The sequence below is a fragment of the Zootoca vivipara genome, chromosome 5, assembly GCF_963506605.1.
Source record: "Zootoca vivipara chromosome 5, rZooViv1.1, whole genome shotgun sequence".
Classification (NCBI taxonomy): domain Eukaryota; kingdom Metazoa; phylum Chordata; class Lepidosauria; order Squamata; family Lacertidae; genus Zootoca; species Zootoca vivipara.
In genome coordinates, this window is record NC_083280.1 from 88551268 (window position 1) to 88567755 (window position 16488).

At 44.1% G+C, this 16488-nt stretch overlaps 1 protein-coding gene across 1 annotated transcript in view; it reads left to right on the forward strand.

Moving 5' to 3' along the window:
* VSTM4 (V-set and transmembrane domain containing 4) overlaps positions 1 to 16488 on the forward strand; it is a 34445-nt gene extending 17957 nt beyond the window's left edge. The window contains exons 4-8 of the mRNA XM_035138587.2: positions 2183 to 2290; positions 4338 to 4371; positions 8000 to 8109; positions 9488 to 9549; positions 16363 to 16488. Coding sequence (XP_034994478.1) covers positions 2183 to 2290; positions 4338 to 4371; positions 8000 to 8109; positions 9488 to 9549; positions 16363 to 16488 — 440 coding nt within the window. The remainder of the gene's footprint in view (positions 1 to 2182; positions 2291 to 4337; positions 4372 to 7999; positions 8110 to 9487; positions 9550 to 16362) is intronic.

Genomic DNA, 16488 nt, shown 5'->3' on the forward strand with positions numbered 1-16488 from the left:
TGGCCACATGACCCGGAAGCTGTATGCCGGCTCCCTTGGCCAATAATGCGAGATGAGCGCGCAACCCCAAAATCGGTCACGACTGGACCTAATGGTCAGGGGTCCCTTTACCTTTACCTAGGCCTGACTGAATAGAATATTAAGAGTAGAGCAGCAAGTGTTGCGTATTCAACATTCATTGTCATTAAAGAGCAGATTACTAAATGAGCAGAAATTAATTTGGACAAAAATCTGGGAAGTTTTCGGAAACTGAAACGATGCAAACTGTTCCTTATAGAAGAAGATCGGTACAAAAAGCTTGAAAGAGACAGACAGACATTTGCTCTTGAAATGTGACTGAAATTCATGTCAATGAGTCTGGTTTTAAACATGGATTGTTACCACAAACATTTTATATATTAGAGCCTTTGGTTTCACTTGCCTTTGGAGTGAAGTCATTGGCTTGCAGCCTCTCTGCTTGTTTGAAATCCTTCTATATGGAAGATGTGCAGTTTTGTTGACTATCTGCCAAACAAAACCTTTTTGAACTCCAATATCACATTTTCCTGGCATTGTGGAAATCTTTCATGCCATCTCCAAACAGTAATTTTATTTGCTTTGTTAGGAATATTCACATCCTCTCGTTTCTAGTTCAAAACTTAAATAGTTCAAAGTGACTAAGAAATACAGAAACTGAAAGTCAATCAGAAGAAGCAGCTTTCAAAGCTGACAGAAGAGTTGTGGATAAAATATCAACAAGGCCATAAAAAATGAGAAAGTGGGATTGGAAGAAAACCGAGTAAGAGGCAAGCGAAAAGCCTTTTCAGGAGGCTGCAAAATTTCACCGGAGAAGGGATGTGGAACACTTGACAGATTCTGAATGTATGCAAAGTATAATATTATAGAAAAGCTCCACCCCTCCCATTCCTCAGGGAACCTGCCTTTTCGCAGCCATTATCGCCTGCTGGGGAAGCCCTTCCTCATCATTGCTCTCAACTGCTTTCCTGCCAGCGAGGCAAAAAAACCAATGGCCAAGTGGGCAAATGGCATCTTCTGATGCTCCTCCTCACCCCTGCCACTGCCACAGTGAGACATCAAACATTAAAAACTTCCCTGAACAGGGCTGCCTTCAGATGTCTTCTAAAAGTCAGATGGATGTTTATTTCCTTGACATCTGACAGGAGGGCACCACTACCAAGAAGGCCCTCTACCTGGTTCCCTGTAATCTCACTTCTCTTAATGAGATCAAACCCTTTATCATTTAAGCCTTTTATCAAGTACCTCTGTGTCAGGTATAAGGGGTGCAGGTGGCGCTGTGGTCTAAACCACAGAGCCTAGGGCTTGCCGATCAGAAGGTCAGCAGTTTGAATCCCCGCGACGGGGTGAGCTCCCGTTGCTCTGTCCCAGCTCCTGCCTACCTAGCAGTTCAAAAGCACGTCAAAGTGCAAGTAGATACTGTAAATAGGTACCACTGTGACGGGAAGGTTTAGTCCTGCTGGCCACATGATCCGGGAGGCTGTCTGTGGACAAATGCCGGCTCCTTCAGCCTGAAAGCGAGATGAGCGGCGCAACCCCATAGTCGCCTTTGACTGGACATATTCCGTCCAGGTGGTTCTTTACCTTTACCTTTTTTTACCTCTATGTCGGGTCCCTGTTAAAGACAAGATTCTTGGTAGAACAGGCCTTTGGTCTTGCCCAATATGCATGGTTGGTAGTATTCTTCTCCTTTCACACCTTTCTTGCCAAGATTTTGGGTCCGGGGCTCCAAGCGCAGTTTTACTTTTGTTCAAAACTTGTGTATTCTTTCCATAACTGCCAAGTGTCCCGTATTCCCCGGGAAACCCCCGTTTTTCCAGCTGTTCCCAGCTGAAAAAATGGATTTTTTGTTTCCCCCCCGGTTTCCCGGCCATTTTGGAACTGGGCGGAGCATGCTCAGAAGCGACTTTTGATGCTGCTCTGCCCAGTTCCAAAATGGCTGCAGCGCGACTTCTGGTGCAGCCGCCATTTTGGAACTGGGCAGAGCAGCATCAAAAGTTGCTTCTGAGCATGCTCCACCCAGTTCCAAAATGGCGGCAGTGCTACTTCCGGTCTGCTACTTTCGGCCCGATCCCTTATTTTTCCGGCAGGAACTTGGCAGGTATGATTCTTTCTTGGGTATACATGAAAGCAGATGGCTGATACGCATCCATGGTTTGCCTTTCAGACCTGTATGTCTATGCTGTGTTCGTGTGCTCCATAGGAATCGTCAGTGTCCTGCTGTTCACCGTGGTTGTCCTCTGCCAGACCCTGATCAACAAAAAACGCTCCCGTGGTGAGTGATGAAGAAAGGCTGAATGACGTTTTTGTGCGCATTTAGCAATACCATTATATATTGCCATGTTGTTTTGCACATAGTCACCTTTTTGCTTTTCTTTCAATGAATCCTAGATTGTTAGAAGGGACCTCAAGGGTCATCTAGTCCAACCCCCATTTGTTTTTGTTTTAGAGTTGTTTAACAGTACTCACAATTCATCACCCATTTCCATGCACGTTACTGTTTTGGGTTTGTTTTTATTACTCTGTTTCTATTAAAACCTTCTCCAACTCACAACGTGTATGAATTATACATGTTAAAGAGAATTTCTCTGAGTTATTATGGAGATGGTATCTGACACCAGCAAGATTGAATCAAATATTTCCTAATGCTAGATCAATATTTGAAATGCCGGCGCTTCAGGAACAAATGGATATATTCTCTGATAATGCCCTCAGATCAACATCTTCTGGGATTCTATTTTAGCATAAATTAAAATCGCCGAGATGGTTGCCAAAAGAGCCTTTAGTAATATCCTTTTGCTATCTTAAAGGGACAGTTCTAACAGACAATTTGTAAATGACAGTTTACTCACTGACGGCAGCCTTGTATGCTTGTCTGCTATCCCCGGAAGAGAGCTAGTCTGCCTATGACCGATTAATGGATTGCAAATATTTGGGAGCACAAGAAATTGGGTCATGCCATATATGACCAAGTTAAGAAGTATGAGGAAAGCATGTAGACAACAGGATAGCAAATGAACAGAGAAGTGGGCTTCTCTGTTTTCTTTTGGAATAATGAAGATGCAATGAACTGTTATTGGGGAAAATTTCATGACTTTAATAATAATAATAATAATAATAAATAATTTATTGTTTATACACCGCCCATCTGGCTGGGTTTCCCCCACTAGCCACTCTGGGTGGCTTCCAACAAAATATTAAAAATACAATAAAACATTAAAAACTTCCCTAGATAAGGCTGCCTTCAGATGTCTTCTAAAAGTCAGATAGTTGTTTATTCCTTGACATCTGATGGGAAGGTGGGAGTCACAACCGAGAAGGCTCCCTGCGTGGTTTCCTGTAGCTTTGCTTCTCACAGTGAGGGAACCGTCAGAAGCTGGACCTCAGTGTCCGGGCAGAGCGATGGGGGTGAAGACGCTCCCTCAGGTAGCAAATAGAATCGTTTTTATTCACATTGCTTTGCTTTTTATCTTTATAAGGGCAGTATTTTGCTTGATTAACTTACTAGCATTGTGATAAACATGCCACAACATTGTAATTTGTTGTAGCATTGTCACAATTCGGATTTTGCAGATATTTCTTTCTCCCCCTCTCCCTCTCGTTCTCTCTCAAATACACCTGAAGCTTCCTTCTTTCATTTTGCTGAGAAAATATATAATAATAATAATAATAATAATAATAATAATAATAATAATATTTATTATTTATACCCCGCCCATCTGGCTGGGTTTCCCCAGCCACTCTGGGCAGCTCCCAACCAAATATTAAAAACATAATACAGCATTAAACATTAAAAACTTCCCTAAACAGGGCTGCCTTCAGATGTCTTTTAAAAGTAAAATGGTTGTGTATTTCCTTGATATCTGATGGGAGGGCGTTCTCAGCCTGCGGACCAGAGAAGAGGGAAACACTGTTTTTGACTTGTCACGTGGCTTTGCTGAGGAAGCCCTGCATCATGGACCTACCTAGCTGGCCACTGCCTGAATGAAGAATGTGCTTTTTCCTCTGTTCCACCTTTTTGAGATTCACATATGGCAGGCATCCCCAAACTTCGGTCCTCCAGATGTTTTGGGCTACAGTTCCCATCTTCCCTGACCACTGGTCCTGTTAGCTAGGGATCATGGGAATTGTAGGCCAAAACATCTGGAGGGCCGCAGTTTGGGGATGCCTGACATATGCTTTACAACTTGCAGACCCTCAACCTGTAACAAGAAGATGGCAATTGCTTACCTACATACAAAGGGCATATTATCTGCAGCGCCACACTTTTTTAAAACCATGCTTTTCTTCCCCCCCTACTTTTCTTTCTGTGTTTTTCACAGTGAAACATTACTTGGTGAAGTGTTCCCAGAACAGGTAGGAAAAGGAGGCAATACATATAATTTTGTTTTACCTGTCCCCAAATAGTTTATACGGATTGTTTTGCTTATTTTCTGTCTGACAAATATATATCTTAGCATATAATAAAAAGGTTCGGCTGCCATCGTGCTGCAGTTCACTTGGCTGCTGATAGGTGGCACTGTACCTATCCATGATGGTGGACTGCTGAGAGCTGCTAGGGCTAGGCAATAGAAGCAGTGTTGGGGGGCAAGGAGAAAGGAAATGGAGGAGGGGAAACAGAGGCAGGTAACCCAGGCAAGAGGGTAGAAGCTAATCTGGGCTCCACAGCCTTTTAACCCCCTTCCTATTTGTGGGGCTGATCAGGCCCTTTTCTTTTCACAGAAATCCAAGAGAAATTGTTATTTCCACCAGGGTGGATTTGATTTACGGTAAATCAAATCCATTTAAATCACTAGTCAGTAAGACTTGATTTAAATCACTTTTTTAACAGAAAGACTTATTCTTAATATTTACAACCAGATGAAGATTTCATTTTTGGAATAAGTAGTTTTTACAGTTATATCAAAAATTACTGATTTGGTTATACTGGTTATATGAGAAATACATAGACAGCTAATTATGAAATGATGGTGAGGTTGCATATTTGGACAACTTTTCTGCTGTACTTTATTGGAAGGTGAAAAATAATCATTTCCTTAAGAACAATTTAAACAATTTATTTAACTAAAACAATAACATAGCATCTGTATCCATGTTTGTTAACTGATGTGGTTAAACAATTTAAAAGAAAATCTTAGACTGAGTTTCAGCACACATGAAAAACTTAAAACAAATCCTTATTTCCTGTTGAATAGCCTTTAGAGTATAACTTAAATAGAAAACTATCTTTAGAAAGAATTTTCCTCCAAAAGCATTTTATTTTAAAAATCCTATTTAAATAAAAACAAATCCTATTTAAATAAAAAAATCGATTTAAATAAAAAAGATCCATTTTATTTACAAATTGATTTTTATCCAGCCTGATTCCCACTATGTGTGGGTGGGTGGGTGTACACATACACACACAGGGTTGGCTCTTCCTCCTTTCCTCTCCGAGCAGAGATGGAAGCTTATATGTCTTCCCAAATAAAGCTCCCTAGAAGCTCCCAGGCCCCTATCTCATCTTAAAATACCCTGGTTAGATGCCCTTGGCTCCAAGGCAGTGGACCCTAATGATGGAGGGAGATTAATAATAATAATAATAATAATAATTTATTATGTATACCCCACCCATCTGGCCGGGCTGCCCCAGCCACTCTGGGCGGCTTCCAGCAAAACATTAAAATACAGTAATCCATCAAGCATTAAAAGCTTCTCTAAACAGGGCTGCCTTCAGATGTCTTCTAAAAGTCTGTTAGTTGTTGTTCTCTTTGACATCTGGTGGGAGGGCGTTCCACAGGGCGGGTGCCACTACCGAGAAGGCCCTCTGCCTAACTTTAGCTTCATGCAGCGAAGGAACCGCCAGAAGGCCCTCGGCGCTGGACCTCAGTGTCCGGGTAGAACAATGGGGGTGGAGACGCTCCTTAATAACTTGCTGCCATAAGAATGAAACTACCTTCCGTCAAGTCCATGAGGACATGGCAACTTTCCATCTTTGCCAGAAGCACTACCCCCTTGGCTTTACGGCCTTTTAAAAGAATTATTCAAGAACAATGATGAAATGAAGATAGGATTGAGAGGAGCTTGCCTCACCTCAAAAGCCTTCTTTCACAGGATGCGGAGCAAACATGTCCCCATCCTCACCGATGAAAGTCTTAGCAAGGCCACACATTCCCTGCCAAGGAGGTATCAGGTCCAGAAATCCTCTGATGGGGGTACTTTTTCTGTCTTAGATGGGGCTGAGCAGGGAAACCAGAATGTCCTGGCTGACCTTGTTCTGAGCTTGTAGAGCCTGTACCAGGAAATACGCTTTGGAGAGCCCCAGTATTAGACCACTAAAATTACACGACAAATGCCGAGAAAAAGTTGCTCTTTTCCCAGTTCTTGTAAGTCGAAGCAGCAGGTGCCTTTGGGGGGGCCCGGGCTTCTCTATCGGCATTTCTACCAGTTCTTACATGCTCCAGGTTACTTGGAAAGATCACTATGATCTGTGCAGAAATAATTCCATTCACTGGTCATGGAGATCTATTCACTGGTCATGAAGAACCTACTGGTGCTTCAAACATAGGAACTCTATGAGGACCTACTCTCCTGAGGTCACATTCCACATCTGGATCCAAAGTGGCTCTAGCCGACTGCATGTCGGTTGAGTGAGTTTAGGAAACACTGAGCAAAACAGTGCCAATAAACAGCAGCAGCACAATAAACAGGGCAAAGACAAGCAGCATCAAAAACCCAATGACTCTCCAAAAAGCACTAGCCCCTGGCTGTCCAAAAAAAGACCACACCGTTTCAGACTATAGTTCAGGCTTCCTCGACCTCGGTCCTCCAGATGTTTTTGACCTCCAACTCCCATGATCCCTAGCTACGGTAGAAGGACCATTGTAGTCTCAAAACATCTGGAGGGTCGAGGTTGAGGAAGCCTGCTATAGTGCTACAGTTGAATGCTTACCACCTCCTGCCAATAAATTTTTCCCTGCACGTAAAATACTAAGACCTTAGGGAAATATTTTAGCCTAGTCTATTCCCAGGTGTACTGATTTTCTAAGCACAGGAAGTTGTTCTTCTAGGGGAGCACTAAAATATTAGTGTTTTTGCAGTCCAGGAACAGTATTCTCGATTCTACTTTCTGTATAAACTAGACCTCCGTGTAAATTACTATAGTGATACAAGGTTAAATTGGAAATTCTAATTGTTGTCCCTACCAGCTTTGTTTATTTTATGATGGAGCAATTAATTTGTTTTATTCATTGGACTGGCTTTCATGGATTCTGTAATTTTTGTATATTGCTAGCTGTACATTCATATTGCTATTTCATTTCATTGTTCCCCGCTCTGGGATTGAAAAATTCAGTGAAGAGCAGGTTATAAATACTTAAAAACAAACAACTTAATGTAAAGAAAAATGCGGGGGGAGTCAAACTTCTCACGGTGTCTTGAGAGGGGAAGATACAATAAACTCCAGTGCTTGTAATCATAAAGTTGCATTTTAGGGGGGAAGACCAAGAGAAACATAAGTGTGGTAGATGTTGTGGTAGAAATCCGTAATGTGATTTCAGAGCAGTGAATGTGTGCGCAAACCATTTTAGATCAGCTTTTGCCAACTTGGTGGCCTCCAGATATTTTGGCCAAAGACTGCAACTCCCATTAGCCCCAACCAGCATGGGAGTTGTGGCCCAAGACATCTGAAGAACTCCAGGTTGCCCCAAAAAACCCAAAATGCAAAAAAAACCCTGATTAGATTGTCACATCTGTTTTCACCCTGAGAAATGGATATCTCATTGCCACATTTGCTTTGATTGAAATGATACACAATAAAGAAATGGAAGCCAATCACTAATATGTATCCCTATCTTGGGGCAACCAGGAGGGAATATATTGCTTAAGGTTTTGGAGAAGAGACCACCCTTTTAAAATGAACCTTGAATTAAACATCCCAGAGAGGGTTTTATGTGCTGGCTTTTCTTCTCCTGCTCTCTATTCACCAGGCTCTCTCGTTTCTCAGCTTAGGGGAAACGGTCACCAGTGTGACAAGCTTGTCTCCAGAACAGCCTGTAAAAATCAAGAAGAAGAAGAAGAAGAAAGTTGAGCAGCCTCCTGCCATCCCAGCCAAAGGTGTGTGGTACCTCCTGAGCAGCATATCATGGTGGGTGGTTTGATGGGTTCAAAGAAGTGGCCGAGGCGAAAGTTACCGAATCTTCACAGTCCAGAATTGGCAATGGGCGGACAACCCTTGTTCGTTCAGTTTCGTTGTTGGTCTGTGAGTTGCTTCTTTCTCATGTTTGACACAACTAGCTTTCTGGTTTGTCCTGGAGAATATCAGATGATCTCCAGAACTGGCAGATATGCCAGTTTTCGGTTTGCATCTTTTTTCCAGCATAGTTTACTGATCCACATGTGCACACCATGCAACAACAACAACAGGATATTGATGCACCAGGAGAGTTCTAAATGAACTTTAAAAGGGGCTCACCATTAGCACCAGTCAGCAGTTATAGCTGGTCCCTTTGACGGCAACGCTCCCAGGGCCATCAGCCAATTGAAAGCGTGTCTTCAAAGGAGATTGTGGTAACCACTGATCAGCAGTTCCTCTGATACCATCTGACATCACCTTTTGAAATCCGACAGGTGACAATCAACTGGTGTCAGATGACTGACAGGTAGGCTAGACCCAATTCTTCACCCTCGATCTATCTGCTGCTACGGCAGCACCCATGCGAGATTGACTCCAGTACATCGCAGGTTTGGCCCCGATCCAACTGTAATTTACTCTCATGCAGCAAGTGGAGCTGCGTGCATAGAAAGCAGTCTCCCAAAAGTAATAATTGCACCAACTGGTTGGTTGTTTGATAGGTAGGGTGGTGGTGAATCCAAGCCTACTGATAAGTAAAATAGCTCATTTTTCAGAAAGATTCCACAAGTGGTAACTGGAGGAGGATGGGGTATTAGCTGTGCAAGTGCTTCTGCGGGGAATTCCTCACTTGACTTGGGATGTTCCACACAGAATCATCTTGAATCCTAGAATAGTAGAGTTGGAAGAGGGACCACAAGGATCATCTAGTCCAACCCCCTGCAATGCAGGAATCTTTTGCCCAACATGGGGCTCGAACCCATGACCTGGAGACGGAAGCTTTGGTTTGAAGGTGGCTCCTGCATAAATCTGGTGCTTCTGCCTTGATTTTCAGGGTGCCACAGTTTCTTTTAGCCCTTTGAAGATACAGGTTTTTTTTTTAAAAAAAGGACTTTTGGTTCTTTGTGTGAACATTGCAATCTTTTTGACCACAAGGCTGTGGTTGGAAAACCCTGCTTTTTTGAGCAGATGCTGCAGATTGCTAGGCAAGGCAGTGCATTCCTGAGCGCAAACTGTTGAATCTGGAGTGCCGTCTGCCTTGCCTCTGAGTCAAAGCTTAAGAGTGTTTCTGCATGCCCTAGAAGGAACCCAGTTTGCAGAAACAAGGAGTAATTCCTCGCCGTTCTGTTCTTACCTTTACAGCACCGATATCCGCCTCTTTCCCTAAGCCCAAGCTTCTGAAACCACAAAGGAAAGTCCTCCTGGTAAGTAGTCCCACAAAGGCTTATCCAATTCTTACTTCCCCCCCGGTTGTTGTGTGGATAGGATTCCCTTCCAACTATAGTGACAAGTTTTGCTTGTACCTTCTAGGTGCAGAGCTCATTTAAGCTGGAAGGTAGACCATAGATTAGATATCAGGTGGGCTCCTTCATCTGTGGCCCAAGAAAAAATGCCCTACTTTTTAAAGACCTCCTATTCACTTGAAACCTCTGAGAAGTTACAGAATGCTGGCCGTCAGCTGTTTAGCAAGGGAAGGAGATGTAGAGCAGGGAGGGCGAAATTCAGCTCCCTCTCTCAACAGCTGCCAGCACAGCTGGCAAGGATTTTGTATGTGTAACTTGAATGTATCCTTCTGCCAGACTCTGTGTGTAAGCACTTTTTAAACTTCTCCCTTTCCAAAATAAATTCTGGGTCTGCCTAAAATAGCAGGGGAGACTTGGGTCTGAAGTTGACAAGCTTGCAGTCATCCAGGATCAGATTTCATCATGCCTGTTAGTTTTGGTAAAAAGTAGAGGAGCACTCGAGATACAGAGGTGCCTCGACTTAACAAATTTAATCCGTTCCGAAGGCACCTTCGTAGGTCGAAAAATTCGTTAAGTCGAAAAGCGCCATTGGAAATGCGATTTCCCATAGGAACGCATTGGGAATGGAAAAATTCCTAAGTCGAAGCAACCCCGTCTAAAAATTTGTAAGTCGGAAAAAACCCTATCTAAAACCGCCGCGGTTTCCGTTCGGATGTCGAGAAATTCGTAAGCGTGCGGCCATTTGCCCCATTCGTAAGTCGAAAAATTCGGCTGTCGAGTCGTTCATAAGTCGAGGTACCACTGTATAGGGAGTTTAACCCACCCGCCCACCCATAAACACACTCACACAGTTTTTACAGATGACGCTTCTCCCACCCCCTCAGTTTGCACAGTTTCCCCTAATACAAAAAAGGTAATGGAGAGGGTTATGTCAGACTGTAATTGTAGTACTACTACTAATAATATGCAGATATTGTGTTAGATGAGTTTTGCTCTTTAGTTGCAGATATATACTGTATAGCTAAATATCACTCTTGCACAATACTTTCGTTTTTTTAAAAAAAGAAATATACAAAATGGAAATGCATTTTGCCTCCACCAAATGCACAAGCCTCTATCTTGCCCATTACAAAATATAGTAACAAACTAGGTAAATGGTGTCTTGGGGCCTCATCAAATGATGAGACTGGACTGCCAGAACAATTGGCAACAGTGTCATTTCCTAACCTTTCCCACAGACTACAGCAGAGGAGGTCAACTGCTGGCCAATGGGGCTAACTTGCTCCCACAAAAGTGATTTTCAATGCCCCCCCCCAATTATTTGGCAGCAGAAAGAAAAGTACTGACCACTAGGGCTGGGCGATACCTGGTTTTCAACATCGTGATATATCAGCATCTAAGGATGGAGCTCTGTTGAGGCCTTGGCTGGCTTCCTGGTTTTCCCCGCAACAGGTTTATATTGCCAGGTCAAAAAGTATGAAACCAATATCACAATATGGATTTTGAAACTGGTTTTGGATGAAATACTGCTTTATCGCCCAGTCCTACTGACCACATTGCAGAGTTGCATGGTGGCCTCAGAATCAGCTCTGGGCTCCCAATTGGTACAGTGCCGTTTGGCCATCTTTGTGGTGATCATGACAGTGTCGTGGTGTCGGATTCCTCCTTCCCATTGCTCCTTGTGAGTCTTTCCTTGAGTGCTTCCACAGCTGTTGTAGCCTTGGAGTGATTGGGAACATAGGAAGTTGCATAAGTCTATCGAGCTCAATGTAGTCTACACTGACTGGCCCACCAGAATCATGAGTCTTGGTGTTGACGGGTGAATGAACCTAGTGTGATGGCCCTCTTTGGAGAGGTGTTTGGTGACTCTTAAAATCACCTACACTCAGCAGAGAGGGCTGTTTAACACCCTTCTTCCCTGCCATTTGCTTATTCACAACTGCCATTTCCAACCTGCCTTTCCTCCATGCAGAGAAAAAGTTACGAGAGGCCAGTATCTTTTCTCTTGTGACTGGAAACTGCCAGGCATATGAATCATGTCAAATACCCATCTCTTTTCCTGTTAACAGCAAAAACATGCTGAAAACCATTAACCCACCACCCAGCAGCTTCAGAAAGAGAAACAAAGATGGCCACAACTATTCGCCAGCATGTTTGTGTACAGCCATACCTTGGTTTTTGAACAGCTTAGTTCCCAAAAGTTTTGGCTCCCGAATGTCGCAAACCCGGAAGTGACCGTTTTGTGAACTATTTTTGGAAGGCAAATGTCGGGAGCCGCATTTTGGTTTTCGGATGTTTTGGAAGTCAAATGGACTTCCGGAACGGATTCCGTTCGACTTCCAAGGCATGACTGTACAGTGGTACCTCTACTCACAAATAACTCTACTTACGAATGTTTCTACTTACGAACGGAGCTCCGTCCGCCATCTTGGATGCGGTTTAGATAGGATTTTTTTCTAATTACGAATTTTTAGATAGGGTTGCTTAGACTTACGAATTTTTTCGACTTATGAATGTGTGTTCAGAACGCATTAAATTCGTAACTAGAGGTACCTATAACTGCTAAAAAGGGCCATTCTCCCCCTTTGCCTTGCTGACCCCAACATCTGTTCCAATTTTATGGCATTTGCTAGGCATGGACATTAGCAGAGATGATGCCGCTGGCTACATATCTGCCCCAAATATCTTTTCTTCCATGATATATTTCACAAGTGCTTTCTAAAGCATTGAGAATATATATATTTTTTTGGTGGGGGGAGTCACAAGGCCCCCTGCTATCCCCAGCAGTTGGGTTTGGGGGCCCTTTTCATTTCAGCTGATGCTGCTTAATTTCCAGCTCAAAATGCCGTTCTGAGAAGCCGGGAAAGTTTCATCTTAACTTTCATCGCGCAAAGCTCTCTTTCCAACTAAGCAAACTTGCAAAATATAATTAAAGATAGACAATGGCAGCGCACACACCCCTCCTCCGATTTTTGCCTGGGAAAGGGGCTATGATAAAGCTGTATCTCCCATGTTCAGTTATTACACGTCCTTTGTTGAGAACTGTATGTGCTCCACAATTTTGAACCTCCTGTGTGTTTCCTCATATTTTCAATCAAATTATTACATACTGGAAATATGCATAAGGGAAATTATTCTACACATTTTATGGTGCGCCGTTGCTTGTAGCAGTAATTGAAGTACCTTTCCCACTTATGAAAGTACTAATTTTATTTGCTTTTATTGCTTTTCTAGATGCAATTATTTATTTAGTGTGTTTTGGCTTTATTAAATTATGTTTACTATAGGAACATCATAAAAATGTATGAAAGTAACACATCAGCCAATGCTGCCCGGTGACCTGTATTGGAAGAATCGAGTGTTATTTTTCATATCCAAACTTAATAGAATAAAGTAGGAATAAAGAGATAATCTACCCAAGAAAACAATGCAATTTCCAGATAATATAATAATACACCTGGACAATGTGATTTCATAAATCTTAGCTCTAAAATTTACATGAGCCGGGTGTTGCAGGGCCGTTTTTGGATTCATGATGTTCTGGGATGGAATTGGAATGAGAAATGTAACCAAGGAGGGGAAGAAAAACACCTCTTGGTTTGGCATGAACAAAAGGTGCCCACGAGAGTAAAACACAAAGGCTAAATGGGCTTTTCCTCATATGTGAGGCCTATGGAAAACCTTTATCATCTGCACTAGACTACTTGAGCCTCCAAATGGAGACTGACATGGCTGAATTCTAATAATCTGGTGCCTCGCTAGACGAAATTAATTCGTTCCATGGGTCAATTCGTGAAATGAAATTTTCGTCTAGCGAGTCCCGGTTTCCCATAGGAATGCATTGAAACTTAATCAATGCGTTCCTATGGGCTCCAGGGGACTGGTGGCGGGGCAGGCAGGCAGGCGCTTGCTCTCTTGCCTGCCTGCCTTCCCCACCGCCTGTCACATGAAGATCGGCGGGCGCTGCTTGTGGGGCTTGTCAACCCCGGCAAACAGCACCCACCGATCTTCGGCTCTGTCCCCCGATGCGCTATGGCTCGGGGAAGCAGGCAGGGAGATGGCAACAGCCCGGGAAGCTGCGGGCTGTTGCCATCTCCCTGCCTGCTTCCCCGAGCTGAAGCGCCCAGGCAAGCCCGACACAGTGGGGGATCCCGCCTGTCACACAGCGGGGATCGTACGGGGCTGGAGAAGCCCCCTACAATCCCCCGTTGTATGTCGGGAAAGAAGGAAATATCCTGCGTTTCCCCCCCATCCCGCCCGACACACAGCGGGGATCGTAGGGCGCTTCTCAAGCCCTCTACGATCCCCACTGTGTGACAGGCAGGATGGGGGGGGGGGAAGACAGGAAAGATCCTGCGTTTCCTCCCCCCATCCTGCCCGACACACAGCAGGGATCGTAGGGCGCTTGCCTTCCCTGAGAAGGCGCCCGGCTTTCTCAGGAAAGGCAAGCGGGGGACACGTAGCCCGCCCGCTTGCCTTCGCCGAGAAAGCCCCGCCTCGGCGAAGGCAAGCGGGCGGACACCTAGTTCCTCCCCCGCTAGTTCCTCTTTGTGTTCCGCTGGTCTCTGCCGGGGCAGAGACCAGCGGAACACAAAGGGGAACCAGCTGCAGCAGGGAAAGAAGGCAAAGGAAGATCACCTGAGAGGCGGTGACAGCTGTCAGCTCCTCTCAGCTGATCTTCCTTTGCCTTCTTCCCTTGCTACAGCTGGTTCCCCTTTCGCTAGATGAATGCCCTGATTTTCTGATCGGAGGTTTTTATGGCCACGCTTCGCAAGACGAAGCGGTGGCCATAGAAAATCTCGTTGTATAGCAAGGCAACCTTTCGTTAAGCGGAATTTTCGTCTAGCAGGGCATTCGTCTAGCGAGGCACCACTGTATATATCACAGCACAGACAGAAAGAGAGCATGTCAGTGAAAAGGGTCCCAATGTAACCTCCCTGATCTACCTGGTTTCTCTCCTCCTCCTCTTCCTCTTCACTCATAGCCAACTAAGATTGTCTTCCATGAATATGGTCTTAACAGTTTGTCCATAAGGGACTAATCCTTCCTTCCAATCCTTCCATAGTGGTGACATAGGTTTCCGGGCGGGAGTTGATCATGGTGAGGATTTGCCGAGCATGCCTTCCTCTTGGCATGTTTCTCCCTTTTGTCCTCAGTTCAAGCGTCTTCAAAGTCCATGACGCTTTTGGTAAAGGCTGTTCTCCAGTTGGAGCGCTCACAGGCCAGTGATTCCCAGTTGTCGGTGTTTATACTACATTTTTAAAGATTTGCCTTGAGTCTTTAAACCTCTTTTGTTGACCACCAGCATTATGTTTTCCATTCTTAAGCTGGGAATAGAGTACTTGCTTTGGATCAGACATCCAAACAACATGACCAGTCCAGTGAAGTTGATGTTGAAAAAGAATTGCGTCTTTGCATCTTCCAGTACACTGACGTTAGTTCGCCTGTCTATATCTAGTGAGAGCCAGTGTGGTGTAGTGGTTAAGAGCAGTGGACTTGTAATCTGGGGAACTGGGATCGCGTCTCCGCTCCTCCACATGCAGCTGCTGGGTGACCTTGGGCTAGTTACACTTCTTTGAAGTCTCTCAGCCTCACTCACCTCACAGAGTGTTTGTTGTGGGGGAGGAAGGGAAAGGAGATTGTTAGCCGCTTTGAGACTCCTTGTTGTTGTTGTTTAGTCATGTCCGACTCTTCGTGACCCCATGGACCAGAGCACGCCAGGCACTCCTGTCTTCCACTGCCTCCCGCAGTTTGGTCAAACTCATTGTTAGTAGCTTGGAGAACACTGTCCAACCATCTCGTCCTCTGTTGTCCCTTTCTCCTTGCGCCCTCCATCTTTCCCAACATCAGGGTCTTCTCCAGGGAGTCTTCTCTTCTTATGAGGTGGCCAAAGTATTGGAGCCCCAGCTTCACGATCTGTCCTTCCAGTGAGCACTCAGGGCTGATTTCCTTAAGAATGGATAGGTTTGATCTTCTTGCAGTCCATGGGACTCTCCTTAGGGTAGTGATAAAGTGGGATATCAAATCCAAAACACTTCTTCTCTTTTAGTGATATATAATTTTTTTCGGAGATACCATTGATGGAATTTTTCGAGGAGCTAGAGATGGTGGTTCCTGTTTTGCTGGCATACAGTAAAGTTGGTAGTACAATAGCTTTGTAAACAAGCATATTGGTTTTCCTGTGAATGTCCTGGTAAGGTTACCATGAATTCTAGGTGAGTGCCAGGCAGGGAGTATTCAGAAAAACACTGTTGAGCTATATATTGAAGACCAGGGTGGAGAAGCAGTTCTACTTTGGGTTTGCTGCTCCTTCTTGCCTTTTTATATATCTAATTTTAATTGGACATTTTCCATAAAAGTCATGCTTTGTATTTCTGCCTATAAAATAGACATCTTAGCTTGTGGGCCTATGCATTCTTACTTGGGAGTTAAGTTCCATTTAAATCAGTGGGACTTACTTCTGAGTAAACACGTGCTGTGGGTGCTTCTGGGTTGCATCCAATGTTCAGTCATACTCTGAGCAAGCCCATTGAGCTTAATGGACATGGCTAGCTTGGATCCGTTAATTTCAGCGGGTCTACTCTGAATTAAATCTCAGTTGGATACAACCCTCTGATTCATGTTTGAGGATTTGATTCTATATGTAACCGGGGAAGCCCTGGCTCTGGGCCATTGTTTTATTTTGCTGCTGTCACATGTTTGCTAAAAGGCAGACTGCCAAATTACTCAGTAAACTCAATTGAATGGACACACTTCTCCGATTGTGTTTTGCAGCCAAAAATCGCTGATGAGAATCTAACCTATGCTGAACTGGAACTCATCAAACCTCACCAGGAAGCACAAGGCATTCCTACGATGACTGTTTATGCTCAGATTCTCTTTGAAGAAAACAAGATGTAA